This window comes from Talaromyces stipitatus, genomic scaffold, assembly GCF_000003125.1.
Source record: "Talaromyces stipitatus ATCC 10500 scf_1105507295523 genomic scaffold, whole genome shotgun sequence".
In the NCBI taxonomy this organism is placed as follows: domain Eukaryota; kingdom Fungi; phylum Ascomycota; class Eurotiomycetes; order Eurotiales; family Trichocomaceae; genus Talaromyces; species Talaromyces stipitatus.
Window position 1 is genome coordinate 2689152 of NW_002990113.1, and position 15714 is coordinate 2704865.

General features: G+C 48.0%; 6 protein-coding genes across 6 annotated transcripts, besides 2 other annotated features; 1 reads left to right on the plus strand and 5 right to left on the minus strand.

Annotated features, from left to right (window-relative positions):
- Positions 1-9: 9 nt before the first annotated feature.
- On the minus strand, positions 10-1677 carry TSTA_069190 (uncharacterized protein; the record flags this gene model as incomplete). Its single annotated transcript, XM_002340844.1, has 5 exons — positions 10-594; positions 659-754; positions 815-1268; positions 1327-1383; positions 1482-1677. The coding sequence occupies 5 exons, from the start codon at positions 1675-1677 to the stop codon at positions 270-272; spliced, it is 1128 nt and encodes a 375-aa protein (XP_002340885.1). The 3' UTR covers positions 10-269.
- Positions 1678-2377: 700 nt separating this feature from the next.
- Positions 2378-4840, minus strand: TSTA_069200 (cytochrome P450, putative; the record flags this gene model as incomplete). The annotated part of the gene is made up of 2 exons (XM_002340845.1): positions 2378-4526; positions 4560-4840. The coding sequence occupies 2 exons, from the start codon at positions 4838-4840 to the stop codon at positions 3224-3226; spliced, it is 1584 nt and encodes a 527-aa protein (XP_002340886.1). The 3' UTR covers positions 2378-3223.
- A 476-nt stretch (positions 4841-5316) lies between these two features.
- Positions 5317-5343: a sequence feature (AT_rich).
- A 268-nt stretch (positions 5344-5611) lies between these two features.
- On the minus strand, positions 5612-7011 carry TSTA_069210 (short-chain dehydrogenase, putative). Its single transcript, XM_002340846.1, has 2 exons — positions 6536-7011; positions 5612-6466 (listed from the first exon to the last, which is right to left on the minus strand). The coding sequence occupies exons 1-2, from the start codon at positions 6997-6999 to the stop codon at positions 5884-5886; spliced, it is 1047 nt and encodes a 348-aa protein (XP_002340887.1). The 5' UTR covers positions 7000-7011; the 3' UTR covers positions 5612-5883.
- A 965-nt stretch (positions 7012-7976) lies between these two features.
- Positions 7977-9826, minus strand: TSTA_069220 (cytochrome P450, putative; the record flags this gene model as incomplete). Its single annotated transcript, XM_002340847.1, has 4 exons — positions 7977-8586; positions 8649-9395; positions 9444-9495; positions 9625-9826. The coding sequence occupies 4 exons, from the start codon at positions 9824-9826 to the stop codon at positions 7977-7979; spliced, it is 1611 nt and encodes a 536-aa protein (XP_002340888.1).
- A 942-nt stretch (positions 9827-10768) lies between these two features.
- Positions 10769-10803: a sequence feature (AT_rich).
- Positions 10804-11077: 274 nt separating this feature from the next.
- On the plus strand, positions 11078-13266 carry TSTA_069230 (cytochrome P450, putative). Its single transcript, XM_002340848.1, has 3 exons — positions 11078-11504; positions 11566-11701; positions 11778-13266. Exons 1-3 carry the CDS (start codon positions 11114-11116, stop codon positions 12967-12969), a joined length of 1719 nt encoding a protein of 572 aa, XP_002340889.1. The 5' UTR covers positions 11078-11113; the 3' UTR covers positions 12970-13266.
- Positions 13267-13646: 380 nt separating this feature from the next.
- On the minus strand, positions 13647-15631 carry TSTA_069240 (uncharacterized protein; the record flags this gene model as incomplete). Its single annotated transcript, XM_002340849.1, has 3 exons — positions 13647-14459; positions 14528-15459; positions 15590-15631. The coding sequence occupies 3 exons, from the start codon at positions 15629-15631 to the stop codon at positions 13979-13981; spliced, it is 1455 nt and encodes a 484-aa protein (XP_002340890.1). The 3' UTR covers positions 13647-13978.
- Between the last annotated feature and the right edge of the window lie 83 nt (positions 15632-15714).

The following is a 15714-nucleotide window of genomic DNA, read 5'->3' on the forward strand; positions in this document are numbered from 1 at the left end:
TGTGCTCAGAGACCCTTTTCGTACCAGATCTTCCACGGCGCCATGCTTCTTTTTATAGATGCAGGCAGATAGTCGGGTACAACCGGTTGTGGATCCCAAAGCGCCGGGATTGGAGTAGATTGCAGGATTCCCCGTTTTCTTACACGAGCCTCGAATGAGATGAGATAGCTCCAAGGAGTTCCCTGCATCAATCGAAAAGGAAGTTTTGTCCGTTCACTTTCGTGCTTATTTATTCAGGACGTACTGTTTTTAGCTAGTTCAATGTTGTATCATACAGCTTGCTCTACCCGACTCTGAGTACTGCTCGATTTGGAGTGGTGGTCCATTTCTGACGTGTCATCCCGTATCGTCGTCTGCGTCTCGAGCAACATAGTATCCGTCAGCTCGTAGTAGTTATTCCGTCTGGGCGGCTGGTTTGAGCCGAAGGTGATCACGTCCTTCGAGGGCGCCGAGGCGTTGCGCGTGCGGCCACTTCCGCTCAGCAGCCGGGACCGTAGAGACTTTATGAACGTAGAGCCGCGCACGTAGACGGTCACGAATTGGGCAAAGGAGGGCATACAACCAACGATAAGCGCTATATTAGTTTCGATGATTCTATGTGACGGCACGTCAGTTCGCGCTATTCGCAAGAGGCAATAAGAGATGGTGAAAGACATACGTGCACATGGTGGCTTGAGCACCTAGCCAACTAGAGTCCGCCGACGACATCAGTCTGATCTTGATGATAAGTGACGCTATGCTAGCGCCAACTCCGCTAGAGAGAAGATATCTTAGCCCAGTTGTTTTTCCAAGACCAATGGCGGGCAGTACTCACAGAAGAGCCGTAGAAAAGATGCCGAGAAGTTGCAAGCGTTGTCTAGGCATCATTTGGAGCTTCAGGAGAATCGGCAGAGGCAGAATGAAGATATAAATATCCAGCGCGGTTGAAATAGCACTCTGCACAGCTCCACCGAGGGCAAGCCGCGGTGCATTGGCCTTCAAGTTTTCCAGCAACGAATTCCATGAGTGGCCTGGCCTCGGAGCTGCGTAGATGGCTGCCAGCGGGAACTCTGACAGATACAGGAGCAGCGTGACGAGGATACTAAGGTTTATAGCGAGCTTGAAGCGCATCTCTATCGCGAAGAGCTGGCTGTACAAGAGCAGGATGGCAGCCTTGGTGAAGAAGAATACCGGGCCGAAGAACATGGTCTGGACAAACAGGATCTTGAGCGACTCGCCGTTGAAATCACAGACCGGAGTGTCCCATATATGGCGGTAGGAATCTGGCCCTGCAAAACGTCCAGAGTGAGAAGAGCGATCACTAGATGGGAAGTGAGGGGCTCTTACGAGCAAGTACAAGGCCCGTATACGTAATATTGATTAAACAACCAATAAATGTCATATCTATAAAGTTTCAATCAATTGTTTCTTAACTCATTTTCCAGGATGTGCACAAAGAATAATAGATTATCAGCAAAGAGAACATGTTGGTGAACACCTACAATCTGCGATCCTTAACTTTTTCCGATTGACGCAAAGGCGCCCCAACACAAAGATCGTCGAGAAGGCACCCAAAACTACACTGATGACCAGAAGAGCTGGGAAGAGCGATGGCGGGCTGATGAAATTGTATACGCCATCTGGTGAGACTCCCGCTGGTAAGGCGCAAAGATCTGTTGGTGCCGCTGAAGAAGCCATAGTTGCGGGAAAAGAGGAGCGCCGGTAAGTCAGTTCATTGGTTGTTGATAGACATCAAGAAGAACGCGCCTCTCTCTATCTCTTTTTCTTCTCTTGAGAGATCTTACTCTGGTTACATACGCTCTGACTACCGGTATGCGGGGGAGTAAGATTGAAATGGGGGAATATGTATTGGGGGAGAGACCAAGTACCGAGTCTCCCGCTTTACTTTGGGTGTCACCTTTTCAGTTTGGAAAAAGAGCTGGAGGGAGGGTAGACGTTGGCCGGGGGAGTATGCGTCTCTTCTTTTGTGAGACTGGAAGACTTTGGGGGCCAGAACTGTAGGTGGTTAAGCCGCAGGGGTGTGGTGGTGGTGGTGCATGTCTGTAAATTCTATGTTATCATCATGCTGATAGGGAGGAATCGCTGCTTCCAGTCTTCTGCTCACACACTCCCCATTGGACAGTTCGGCCTCAAAATTGTACTTTGCATGGCAATCCCTACAGTATATAACTGCGTCTTCTTTCATCCCACCCACACGTCTTTGTCACCAACAATCAAATGATGCGATGCCTTCGCCCTAATGCAGATCACTCCTTTGGTCCGGTTTTTCAGTTGGATCATCGATCTTTTCCTTTTATTTTGGTCTCTCATTTTCTCCAGAGAAGACTCTTTAACCAGATTTGGAGACACTGCGACACTGGTGTCTAGAACCTGCCCACCACTGGCTGGTGGTCTTTCTTGGATTAATCTGTAGGGCGGAGAATTGTTTACAATTTGCGGGACTGTAATGTATTTGGCTTTCAAGGACATGACTTTTGCTGGGAAGCACCATTCAACGGTACTAAGAGAACCTCCAGCGAAAGAGGAATACGAACATACGCCACATAAACTGGCGGACTTTGCCAAGAGGACAATAATGAAGATGCTCACCGAAGTACAGTAGCAAGCGAAATATCCCTGTATCATCTTCTTCTTTTGACGGTTCACCCAACTGGCATCGACCATGATGCACCCAGGGTTCGCCAGTGACGCCTTGCAGACACAAAACATGCACTGCTTAGCCCCTTCAGATTTTGCACATTACACAACCTCGCATTCGATGTGCAACCCCGACAGTCATCCGTTTCGCCGTGTGGATAGCTGGCTGATCCCCTTGTTCAGTTGCCAGGGATCAACCGTTTTCGACGCCCCGGTTGAGAGTGTAACATTAAGAGGCCCCTCTTCGCGGGCGATGCGAAAGCACCCGAATCTTCTCCGCAGCAGTATTACCACATCAAAAGCAAATTTACTTGCACCGTCTTAACATATTGCAAATCGATCTTTCATGATAGGAGCGCAAAATTACCTATTTCAGCACGCCAAGTTTTACTTTTCGACACCAACTATCATACCCTATGGCCAAATTTGTCATTCAAGATTCCCTTCTTAGAAACAGGAGAATATTAAATAGGAAACTGAAGGAAGTTATGTACCGAATGACTCTAGTTAGTGTGAATTATTCAAGAGCAAGCTACGTAGGCCATACGACTTTATCTCAAAGTCGAACGAGCCCATCCAGCCTACTCTACGCTGGTGTCTCTCTCCTCCTGATCTTAATGCAAGCCTTCATCGGCGGGAGGCGGAAATCGCCATACCACGGCCCCTCTACCTTTGCAGTCTGTCTTTCAAAATCATATTTCAAAATAGCATCAGCAAGAATGAGTTTCAGCATGGTAGCGGCAAAGTGTCTGCCTGTACAGGCGTGCTTCCCGTGGCCAAAGACGAGAAAGTCAGGACTGGTGGCTGTGAAATTATTGGGGATGCGCTTCATGTTTATATTATTACTCTCTTGTTCTTTTTCTTCTCCTTCACTTCGTTGCTGTTGATGTTGTTTACTGCGCAGTTCGGAAAACCGAAAAGGCATAAATGTATTAGCGTCAGCGTATATGCTGTCGTCCCGCATGACGGGGTAGACTGGTACAGAGATGTGCGTGCCTTTGGGAAGATGCACGCCAGACGGCGTAGTCAGCCCGTTCTCAGCGAGTACAACACGTCTGAGACCCACGGCGAGGACTGAGTTCAACCGCGCACTCTCGCGCATGGCAGAGTCCAGCTTCTCGAGCTCAGCAACCGCCCGCTTGTTCCACTGCCCGCCATGTGCGGCAAGTACTGATGTGATCTCTTCGCGCAGCTCGTCGAGGACCTTGGGTTCACACGCTGCGAGGTCGAACATAGCCCATGTCGCGAAGAGAGACGATGTATGTAGGGCTGCAAAGTTGAGGATCAGCAGACGATCTGCCAATGTCTCGCTCCGCCACATGTATGGGTCACCAAATGCCTTTGCCTGCTGGATTGCCCACTGGAGGAAATCATTAGGCTCCGGACCAATCGATTTATCCTCAGGATTTGCTCGACGTGCATCGTAGTCGCGCAATCGTTTTTCAATCTCTGCTAAGACGATCTTCCGGAACCGTCGCGTATGGATACGGTTCGGGATGGTGACGAAAGGGGCGATGAAGGGCCGTAATGGCTCCCAGAAAAGATTTAGAATCGAGGCGCTGAAGGGCACATCTATAGCAAAAGCCATGCCATTATTCACTAACCCAGGGTCCCGACAATATGGAGCACCAACAACAGCGCGATTCGCGACACTACCGACGATATGGCGCACCGTTTCGAAGACGCATACCTCCTTCCACTTGGACGTGTTGATACCCCAGTACTCATCAAAAGCCCAATTTACCTCATCTGATAGAGCAGGTATCAGAATACCAACCTGAGGCGTCATAGTCGTTCGGATAATTGTATCATACCGCGCCGCTCTATTTATCCTCGGGTTCATGAACGTGTGATCAGTCTGATAGATCTGGGCGGCGCGCTCCTTGAAGCTGAGTACAGAAACTGGCTGTTCGGTGACAAACTCTATCTCAGAATACGGCAGCATGACGCTGTCACCTCCGCTAACGACAGGGAGAATGACGGCGCTGTCGCGATACTGCGTGTAGGCCTGTTCCATGGCAGCCTTGAAGTTCAACGTGTTGCGCCATTTCGCTTGAAAGATGGGGAACAAGTCGTTCTTGCGCGCCCCGATGACGGGAATGTTAGGGAGACGACGGCAATGCTTGATGAACGAAACCAGAGAATAGATGATACAAGAGCACAGAAGTAGGGCAACAGGGCTGATAAGAAACTCAGAGAGCATGTTGAGTGGGAGAGGCACCAAGAAGAAAATGAAAAGGAAAAGGATCAGATGTCAGCAACGAAGCTGTGAGAAAATGACGACGTTACGCACCAGACGGGCTGTTACTCAGGAATAGTCAGCCGCAAAAGCTCCAAGCTGGAGCTGAACCAGCTAACAAGTGTAGATCTCGGTGCCGAGACTTTACAAGTGCCAATCTGAGAAGCTAAACGGATGAGGTTGCCATTGATGCAGGATTTCTGGCGGATATAACCCTGACTCGGATATTGGAAAGCGTATCTGCCAGTAAATGGGAATAGGGTCAATATCGCATTGGTCTTCACCGAGTGACCCAGTTGTCTTTGCCTGCTTTCCACTATCTGCTGTGGAACAGCTCGTTGCATGCCTGACCCCTCATTTTAAATGGCCACCGCACTGCAGTAGGCTTACTCAGCCATATATTCCATGTAGAATGTTACATAGAGGCTTCATAGCGGGTGATTTTATAATAATATATTTAAAATTATCTAATCACCCTTGAATTAGCCATAACCGATACTGTTGGTTGGCTTGCAGCTAACACCCTAAGGTAGCCACCCAGAAACACTCCCAAGTTGTGCTCAGTCCACAGTTACAGCTACCAGGGGGTGGGGTGGGTGCTCTGAAACCTTGGATCTTTTGCGTAGATGGCTGAGGACGCTAAGCTAGATATAGAAGATAATCAAGATATATGGAGGTAGAGGCATGTTTACAATGTTTTTATCCTACTACTAGATGATTTTGCCCTTGACAATATAGTATTTATGTAGTAAACGACTTTCTGGCTATATACCTAACTATAAGAAGCCCCTGTTACTAGTCCTACTTGATCTAGAAGTATCGAAAATGCATTGGCATGTATCAGTAGCAGATGTAGTTCTTTTATCACTGTGATACTAAAGTCCTCGATGGGACTTTTGAGTGACAATTAAAAGTTTGATATTAATTAAACCACTTGACTCGGCCTGAACGGATGACGCGTTCCCAAGTGCAATGAACTACCCTCGAGCCTTCCTTGAATCCCACCCTCACTCCCAGGCAGCTAGGACAGTCTCTCCCTCTTTCAGTTGTGTATAACGTACACTTTCTTTCCACACAAGCTCTCTCTTCTGGGCATCCCTCGACTCCTCGCTCGTTTCCAGCGGCTCATCACCATTGAAATACAGATCCTTAGGGTACTGGCCTAGGACCTCATTTGAATCGAAAGCCGCCTGCAAGATATGTGATGCTGACTTCTGGGTTGGGCGCAAGGGCGGCTTTGACATCAAGAGCAATGTAAGAGGTAATACGATCTGGAATAGCAGCACGCGGATGAACCACGATGCATGACGCTGTAAGCCAGTACTCATGGCGCCTGGGTCGACTCCCAAGATGCACACGCTCTTTAACTGAGGATCTGTGTTCATGCGGTGCTGGAGCTCGTGCATCATCATAGTCAAGCAGAGCTTGGCCGCACCGTAACGACGGAATCCGCTGCGCCAGGTCGTGTCCTCTATCGCAGAACTCCATTTTCCCTTGGCAATTGCTTCAAAATTATCTTTGTCGCGGATCATAGGGTTGTATTTGTCGTCGATGAAAGCTTTGCTGGAGTCATTCCGCTTGTCATTAGGACTGAGTTGGGGAAAAGACTCCTGTCAGCCTATTCCTCAAAGCATCTGAGGGAGGCCAGGAAATGCTTACTCATGAGCCTGACTGCCGACTATCACGATTCTGCCGGCATCCCTATCGATGCTCTTCAGCAAGAGTAGCGTCAAGAGCCAGTGTCCCAGATAATTGACGCTGAACGTGGTATCGAATCCATCCTTCGTCCAGGTCTGTTTACCGAAATCCTGGAATCCAGCATTGAGGACCAGAGCTCTTATCTGGGGAATCTTACCCTCTGAAACTCGCAGGTTGATAGCTTCAGCAGCTTTGCGGACACTATCGAGATCGGTTAGGTCTATCGAGAGAGCTTCGTGAGGATGCTTTGAGCTAGTGGCGAGCACGGAATCGAGCGCAGGCGCATACGCCGCATCTCGGACAAGGTAGAGGCCATAGTATGCTGAGAACTCGGGCTTGGAAACAATCTCCTTTGTGATAGCACTTCCAAGACCGCCGTTGGCGCCCGTGACGATGATGGTACCTTTGGCAGTAGTTGATTCCATCTTGTGCGGCACGGGACCTCTGATGTCTAGCTATCCTGCCTCCAGATTTATATGGGATGGCGACGTATTACTGAATTTGGTTAGTGTCCATGTAATGTGACTATTTTTAACTTAATTTGTATTCTAATGCCCTAGATCCCCAACAACTCCCTATTTTACTATGGTGAACCCTGGTGGCTTTGTTCGTTCATTTTTCCCCACCGCATTAGACAGGGATGATACAATTAGCTGTATTTTATTGCGCCAGTCTTAGGCTATAGCTTTCTCTATTTTTAACACACCTTACCTATAATGGTAGGGACTATTTTTTTAAGAAGCTGCTTTACTTTTATGGGAAGGTGGGTCAGTCCCACCACACTAACAAAACCACCGGGATCGACCATAGTAAATATGCAGGGCGCCGCTAGCGTGGATAGTACCTAATTGGGGGCGGCACTAACCAAATCCAGACCGGGAAGCATGACCTGGCTGAGCTCGATGACGGAAAATTAGGCCTGTGTGTTCCACACTGCGGTGTAACTGTAACACAATGTGTTGTTACTACATAGTAATTTGCCCTAGTGGCACGGAGCGTATATATGACAGGTGCGGGGCGGTGGGGTAACAGTAATGGGGCGGGAAGGGAAGGGCCGATGATATGACACCAGCACATCATATTATTAGCTCTACATCATTCTGCCGGTATAGTTACTGTATAGAGTATAGAGTACCTGAGACTCACTGCTTAGAGTCCAAGATTGATAGATTAGTTAGGCTGGATGGAGTTTTCCTGTGCTGTGCTAATGTTTGCAGGTATTCACAACCAGAGAACCGATACTGATACTAATACGAAAACTAATACTAGGAATACTTGTTTGGATTGTGGGCCCATGCAGCAATCATAGTAAGTGTATCTCGCATGTGAAGATCGATCACAGCGAGCTTCTTCAGAGGAATCCCAAGTAGTGGGTTGACGAGTTCCAGAACAAAACTGCAATCTAGCTATCTTTCCTCCTCAGCGAGAGTCGGACATTGAAATCATGTCCCTTCTTAATCGACATGATACCCAACACCGGTCTTCCCTCGTCTGCCGCAGGCAGCTTCGGACTGCCCACCATCTCCACATCGAAGCGCTGCAACAACATCGCCACAAAGGTCGTCGCCGAGAAACGCGCCAGGTAGCGGCCGCTGCACATGGTCTGGCCGCCACCAAACGGCCGCCACGACGGGCTGCGTTCTAGATTCTCCTTCTGCTGCCATCGCTCGGGCCGAAACGTGTGCGGCTCCGCACCAAAGATGCTCTCGTCGAAATGTAGCAGTCGATGAGGCACGATCACACGATTACCTTTGCCCATGAGTTTTCCGCCGATCATTGTGTCTTCCATGATCAGCCGGACCGAAGCTGCCCAGCCAGAGAGCCGGAGTGTCTCATGCCATATCATGGCAACTTCTGGGCAGGTGGCAGGGTTTTGAATGTACAATGCGTCAGTTAGTTCGCCGTCCTTGAAAGCAGGTCCTGTTTCCTGGCGGTATCTAGCCAAAAGGGTGGGATTATGAAGAAGGTAGGTCAGCATCCAGAAGACGCTCTTCCTTGTATTCGTATTGATCCTGAAGAAGTATGAGCATTATTACGCCTTCACTTTTTTTTTTTAGGAAAAGGGAAGACCAACGCAAGGTAAAGATGGAAAATCACTACAGCCAAATTATCATCATCAACTCCGAGTGCTCTCATCTCGTCTTCCATGGCGCTGATCAGCCACGCAGCACTGTTTCTTCTCTTGCTCTGGGGCACCTGAAAGTACTTTTTCAATGAAGCAATCACCTGAGCTCTGGGCTTGGACATGTCATGGGACAAGAAACTCGGGAACTGGTACAGCATCTTGAAGATCAGCTCATCGAACTCCAAGAATACCTCTGGAAGAGTGGGATCGATCTGATCAAGCGTTTCACCAAAGTAGACATGCTGACCGAGACGGATGAAGTAGTCGGAGCACCATTTATAGAGAGGAAATTCAATGTGCTGTGGGCTGCGAGAAGTCGCATACGGGCTGCACGTTCCGAGAAGCGTGTCTAAGCGCAAGAGGTAATCTATACGCTGAGTGACCTGGTTCTGCAGAAGGGCTAACTGATCACCTGGGTGAAGTTGATGAGCGTGCATCTTTTGAGCCAGAACCCCTAGAGATTCGCCATATGGATTCGGGAAACCGAATTTGTCCGCCGGGAGAGAGGAATACATGAGCTGAATGACATCTTCTTCGTTGCCGTTATTTCTCATGAGCGTTTGAACAAAGTTCTCAAATGACAGAGTGTCTTTGTTCTTATACACCTCAGCCGACTGTTTAGTTTGCGTGACCACGTAGAAAGTTACGCCGAACGCCGTCAAGGCGATGGGCTCTTGCGTATATCGAAAATGGTCTCTTCACCTTCTATTAATTTTTGAAGTGAACTGTCATGGCCTTGCTTACCTAGCCCTAGCAATCAGCCCATTCGAGTCCTGGAAAAAAGCTCGGCCATGGCCTAAGAACGTATCATGTCAGGGCCAGCGGGTCGATCGCAAATCAGATGATCTTGTACTAACCAAGAACTATATAATAGCTTGTTAGCCACGACCACAAGGCCAGGCCACTTTCCCCAGCGGAAACTTACACGGGACCCAATAAGGAAATTCTTTAGGCCGTTCAGGATGCAAGAAAGGCGAGACCGTGAACCTCCATAATCGCCACAAGATCAGTGCAAGTATCAGAAAACTTGCCACCTTTCCCACGATCAAGAACTCTTCCTGTCTCGCGCCTAACAGCCGGGACTGGAATGGAAAAGGCGTCGTGATGAAGTTGAAAGCAGGTGACATGACGGACTAGATGGTTCAGGAAATCAAACCGGCAATCCAAAGTTTGGAGTTCAGGATAGGCACGGAAAAGGAGGCCCTGCAGAAGGGGACTGATACATGACTAGAACCAAAAACACAAAAGATTTTCCTAGATCTAGGGTCCGCCAGGTTAGACTCGAGGTAGAGAAAAGAAGCAGCTGAGCTCCACATATAGTAGGAGTACCGGGCAATGCTACGGTACGAAACACACTCTAGGCAGCCTGCAAAAATTCAGAGATTCTTGGATGATTTTCCAAGAAAGGGCCCCGATCAGCCCCTCTCTGCTCTGTCTTGTCCCCTCGGAGGTAAAGTAAGTAGTAGACCGACCCTTGACCATGGACCAGGACATTGATTACCTTGTAGCAGTTCTCTACCAGTAGTTGTTGAGATCTCAACACCTAGATTTCCATTATTCTCTATAGAAATTTGGGGTGACGGTTCAGGGGTAGATTACATTAATGTCACCGCTCCGATTTGCACTAGCGCTGTGAGCAGTGCAGGACAGCGCAGCCTACAGAGGTGGGCACCAAAAGTATTGAAAATGCCAAGTTCGCTAAAGGCCTAAAATACTAGTCCCCGGTAATATCTCATGTCCATACATATCAATACAGAAATAATAAGATATTTGATGTATTACTCTATAGTTATCCAGGATAATTTAAAGCAAAAAGTTCTGTAGATAAAATTTATTCATATAGTTATATAGTATATTCTTTTCTTAAATATAAATAGCATTATGATAGAAAAGGATAATAGTTATTATATAATTACAGGTAATCTGATTACCATAGTAGGTGCCAACCTCTGTACTTACAGTGGGGTGACATTAGTTTGCACTAGGCTGACCGCGGGACGGGAACTTCCCGTACCGATTCCGAGTTGAAGGGAAGAGGACAGAATTAGTATAGGAAATAAGGTCTGTGCTTAAAAATTTTTTTATTATATATTATTAATTTTTAGCTTATTTTAGGGGAGGAGGATACGTACACACCCCCTAATGGCCAATCATAGGTCTAGTTCGTGGAGTTCTGGCTATGCATCCATACATGCCTACATAAATGACTTTGTTCATGTAGGTAGACACATTCAGAGAAGTTCCGGAGGGGGAAAAAAAAAAAGAAGATCGCATTTACGAAATCTAGACCCCGACTCTACCTAGGTTAATGTATGTATATATACGTATTATGTTTTGACTTTTCTCTTGGGACCCCCCTTGCCACCTAGTTCTGGTTTGTGCCCATCGATAATAGGTACTGTACTGTAAATACCATGCTCATTCATGTGCTCTCAGGGACAGCTCTGGGTTACGTGATCTGGACCCTATTCCGTCTCGAGTCCAACTTCCAGAAAGTGCGTTGCATGAAGGTGCCCATCTTGCGGATCCCCATTGATCCCAACAGTATTCTCTGGGTCATTTTCCAGCCTTTAGTATGGAAACTCTTGGGATTCTTGCCGATTCCGTGGAGCTCCTACCCGGACTTCGTGCGGTTCTCTCATCGGAATTGGCATTTTCTTGAGAAGAGCAGTCCAGGACGGCGGTTTGGGGCCGTGTGGGCGCTCGTCTCGCCGGGAGGTATACACTTGCATTTCTCGGATCCGGACGCGATTCAAGAGATCCTCTCACGATGGCGCGACTTTGTGCGCCCGGTGGAGAAGTACCGTAAGTCTAATTCTTTTTTTATGTTTCTTTTGTGATGAAAGCAGATTCTAACACTTGACAGAAATTCTTGCTATATTCGGACCTTCTATACTCACAGTCAAGTTGGAGGATTGGCCTCGTCATCGTAAAGCTGTCTCAGTACCTTTCAACCAGGCGAATACGAAGTTTGTATGGAATGAGACATTGCGCCAAACTCAGTGAGTATCAATTCTTTCCTTTGGCAGGAAAAAAGTATTTGGAAAAAGTCTCTAAGACTAACTCGACTGACCAAAGGTCTATCGGGCGCTACTGGGAGTCCCAAGCTCCGGGTGAAATACCAGATGTGCAGCAAGATCTACGAACGCTGTCCATGAATGTGCTCGCAGCAGTAGCATTCCATGAACCTTACGACTTCATAGGTTCGGTGAAGTTGAAAGATAGAAAGTTCAGCATGGAAAGCTACAGAGACTGTCTCTACATCGTGCATAAATACCTCATATTTCTTATGCTGGTGCCCTACCGCTTCCTTAATGGTAGATTTGTTCCGCGGACTTGGGTTGGGATTGGACATGCAGCTACGTCTATGAAGAGTTCTATGGTCAATGTCGTGAACAGGGAGTCTAAGGCCCTCAGTGAAGGAAAAGCACAATACGATGGTATCATACCGTCGCTCGTGCGCGCCCTTGACCAAAGTGACGCGCAGCAAGGAGGAGACGTAGGAGACACAGTCAAAAAGTCACCCAGACGGAGTCAGCTTTCCATTGACGAGATACTCGGCAACGTCTTCGTGATGAATATCGCAGGTCACGACACTACTGCTAATACTCTAAGCTTCATCGTGATGCGTCTGGCTGCAAATCCTGACGTCCAGGACTGGCTCCGTGAAGAGCTTACAACTGTGATTGGAGACAGAAAACTTGAGGATTGGGATTACGCTCTTTTCCAAGATCTCAAACGCTGTCAGGCAGTTCTTTACGAGACGCTAAGGCTCTACGCTCCGATCACAGGATTGCCTAAGATCGCATCTAAAACTATTGAGGCGTTCCATGGAGGGGGAGATCATGTGCTCACTATTCCTTCGGGCACTGAGGTTTTCCCCATGTTACTAGGCATCCAGACAGATTTGAGATACTGGAATGACCCATATACATGGCGCCCATCGCGCTGGATTTTGCTATCCGATACTATGACTCCTGATCATTATGATGGGAAGACAGAACAGCTATTCGTGCCACCGAAGGGTACATATTTCCCGTGGTCAGAGGGCCCGCAGAACTGCATCGGCATGAAGTTCTCACAGGCCGAGGTGGTGGCTTTCCTGGCGTGTTTGTTCAAAGAGCATCGCGTGCGTCCAAGTTTGAGAAAAGGTGAGACAGAAGTCGATGCTAGGAAACGGGCACAGAAGTGTGCGGATGATGTTAACTACGATATGTTGTTGAAGATGAGCCAGCCGTCCCGCGTGAAGCTGGTCTGTGAGAGGGTTTAGATGGACAGGGAGATCAGGTACAGCTTGTATTTCTCAACTGAAAACGCACTGTAATCTCGCTAGGGTCACAATAGCCTTTCGATGTAAGATTGGGGATACTAAATCTGTAGCAATAGTTATAGTATGCAAGGCGCCCTATCTGCGAAACATTATGAGAATATGTCATTGTTTTGAAAGCCATACGATCTCTGAGAAATACCGTGACATTGCATGCATGTATATAGTGATCTTACGATCTCTATATGGCCGTCATGTCACATTGAATCAGAAACGCAACGGCGACCAGGCCTTACAAAACCCACCTAGGTAGTCAGAAGAGAGTGCGATAATGCAACGTGTCGGGTAGCACAATCAAGAAGGAAAAAAACAAAGTTCAGTCGCAAAGAGCTCCGTTGACTGTCACAGCGGTGGGTGTCCTCCTGTCTGCGCACTACTGTCATAATTACTAGTACGGCTAACAGCGAGGCCGCACGCGGCTGTACCGAACTGTAAGCGATCCGGAATAGAACCATAAATTGGCCGGTATATAAACTAAGCCCTACCACAATTTAAAAAAATCGAGAGGCAAAATGCGGCCGTAATTTTAATGTTTTTATACTACTTATGCCAGCCGCTATATTGAGATTCACATGCCATATTTTTCTTTTAACTCTGTCTGGCAATGACAGTGTAGATGTGACGGTGCCAATCTGCTTGGTTTGAGTACGCTATTCTAGCTAACTATCTCGTACAAGAGGTGCTTGTCGACAGGTAATATTAAGCATAAAGGGGAAAAAGGAAGAAATGAAGTAAAAGGTCTGGTTCTCGCTTCTCATGTAAATCTCTGTGCAGGGCGCCTTTCCCTATCCAGTTCCGACGTCTGATGTTGATATCACTTCCCAATATGGCGCGGATAGGGTTACACGGCTCCTAGCCCTATCCGTGAACTGAGACGGGAACGCAGAGCCATGCCCAGCCGTCACATAGACGGGTAACTTTTCCTTTTTTTCTTCTTCCATTACAGCTTTGATTAATTCAAAATTTTGAATCCGCCGGGAACAGTATTTGTAAACACCCGTTGCGGATCGTACTCCTCACGAATTCTGGTCAACCTCTCCACACTCGCCTGTCCATAGCTAGAAATCGGCTTCTGCCACGGCGCTGCGTAGTTCAAATACACAAACGGATCCAGCGATCCAAGACTACCAACTTCCCGCTCCATAGTCGCTATGAGCTGTTTTATCTCGCTGTACACCCTGGCGTCGTCATCTGCGTTATTCCAGGTAACACGCAAGTTGATTATGATGAAGGATTTGCCTTCTCGGCCTGTCAACCCGAGAGCGTTTGCTTCAGCGTGTCGAGTATACATCGCAGGCGGGAGGGGGTCCATAGCAAGCGCCCATACTATGCCAGGGATGTCTTCGACGGAGAAGACGCTGGCGTTCCAGGCTCCCACGGTTGCTGTCAATGCTTCAACTGATGAATCTATGGTCACGGTGGCAGACGCACTCCTAAAACCACAACCCAATCAGCTACCTACCATTCTAGCACTGATGAATATCAGTAGAGAGCAATGTACCGTAGCCCATTCATCTGTAGACTCTCCGACTCGTCGACCAGATCTGAGATGTTGGTAAGACGCATCGTACTCTCCAAGGACGGTATGCTCGTCAAGTTCTGGAAAGCCGGTGGGTCCACGGCCGGTTTCGTATACTCCATGCTGTTGATGATAAACGAGCTGCCATTGAAATACCCAAAACTGGGCACCAGCGAAGAAAACTCATCGTAGGTGTCGTGGCGGTTGAACGCAGCTATAGCCTCGACCTGCTCATCCACAGTCGAGAAGTCGTAAAACACAACCCCACCCCAGATCTCTCCCTGCGCGAAAGTCTGCAGATCTGCACGAACAACGATGCCAAAGTTGTTCGAGCCGCCACGTAGCGCCCATAGCAGCTCCGGGTTCTCGTTCTTGTTAGCATTGACGATTGATCCGTTCGCGAGAACGACGACGTAGTTGAGCACGTTGTCGCACGCCCAGCCATAGCGAGGTCCGAAATAAGAGATCCCCCCACTAGTGATGAGACCACCTACACCGACCGTGGAATCTCTCCCGCCGGCTACGCTGAGGTTGTAAGGATCGAGCTGCCTATAGACGCTGCCCCAGTTCGCACCCGCACCGATCGAGACAACAGACCTGTCACTATTTAATTCCACATCATCCACGCCTCGCATATCAATCGTGACTCCATCTTGGACGTTCGCAGAGCCAGCAAAGCTCATGTGACCGCCTGACCGGATGGCGAATAGGCAGCTATCACTAGCATTGGTATTCACAGCGGTAGTGAGCGCGTGCACAATCGTCGAGACATCTTCGGCGTTTTGCGGAGACGCAATGCACGCTGGGCTGACGCTGCTTTCCTGCGCGGAGAAATAGGAAGCGAGAGAGGCCGTGTAGGTTTCATTACCCGGGAAAGCAATCTTGTCTTGGAGCAGGAGAGATAAGATGGAGCACTATGAGAAAGAGAACAAAAAATGTAGCTGTTAGCACTCTCAAGTTATGATAAATGTGTAGGGAAGATGAAACAATCTGAGAAAAGAAAATAGAAAGAGAAAGAGACTAGGAATTTGACATTAGACTTACGCAAAATGCCGACACGCTTGCTATATTGGTTATGTTGGTCATTATGTTAATTATACTCGTTAACCCATTCCTTGCCTTTGTGTACATGAACAACTTATCCTCTCTCCAACTTTTTTCTCTCTTTC

Bases quoted from the DNA above. Each gene is read 5' to 3' on its own strand.
- TSTA_069210 (XM_002340846.1), bottom strand. From the start codon at position 6,999: ATGGAATCAACTACTGCCAAAGGTACCATCATCGTCACGGGCGCCAAC. The intron at 6,467-6,535 runs GTAAGCATTTCC...TCCCCAACTCAG, and splicing joins GTCGGCAGTCAGGCTCATGA to TCCTAATGACAAGCGGAATG.
- TSTA_069230 (XM_002340848.1), top strand. From the start codon at position 11,114: ATGCTCATTCATGTGCTCTCAGGGACAGCTCTGGGTTACGTGATCTGG. The intron at 11,505-11,565 runs GTAAGTCTAATT...AACACTTGACAG, and splicing joins GCGCCCGGTGGAGAAGTACC to AAATTCTTGCTATATTCGGA. The intron at 11,702-11,777 runs GTGAGTATCAAT...GACTGACCAAAG, and splicing joins GAGACATTGCGCCAAACTCA to GTCTATCGGGCGCTACTGGG.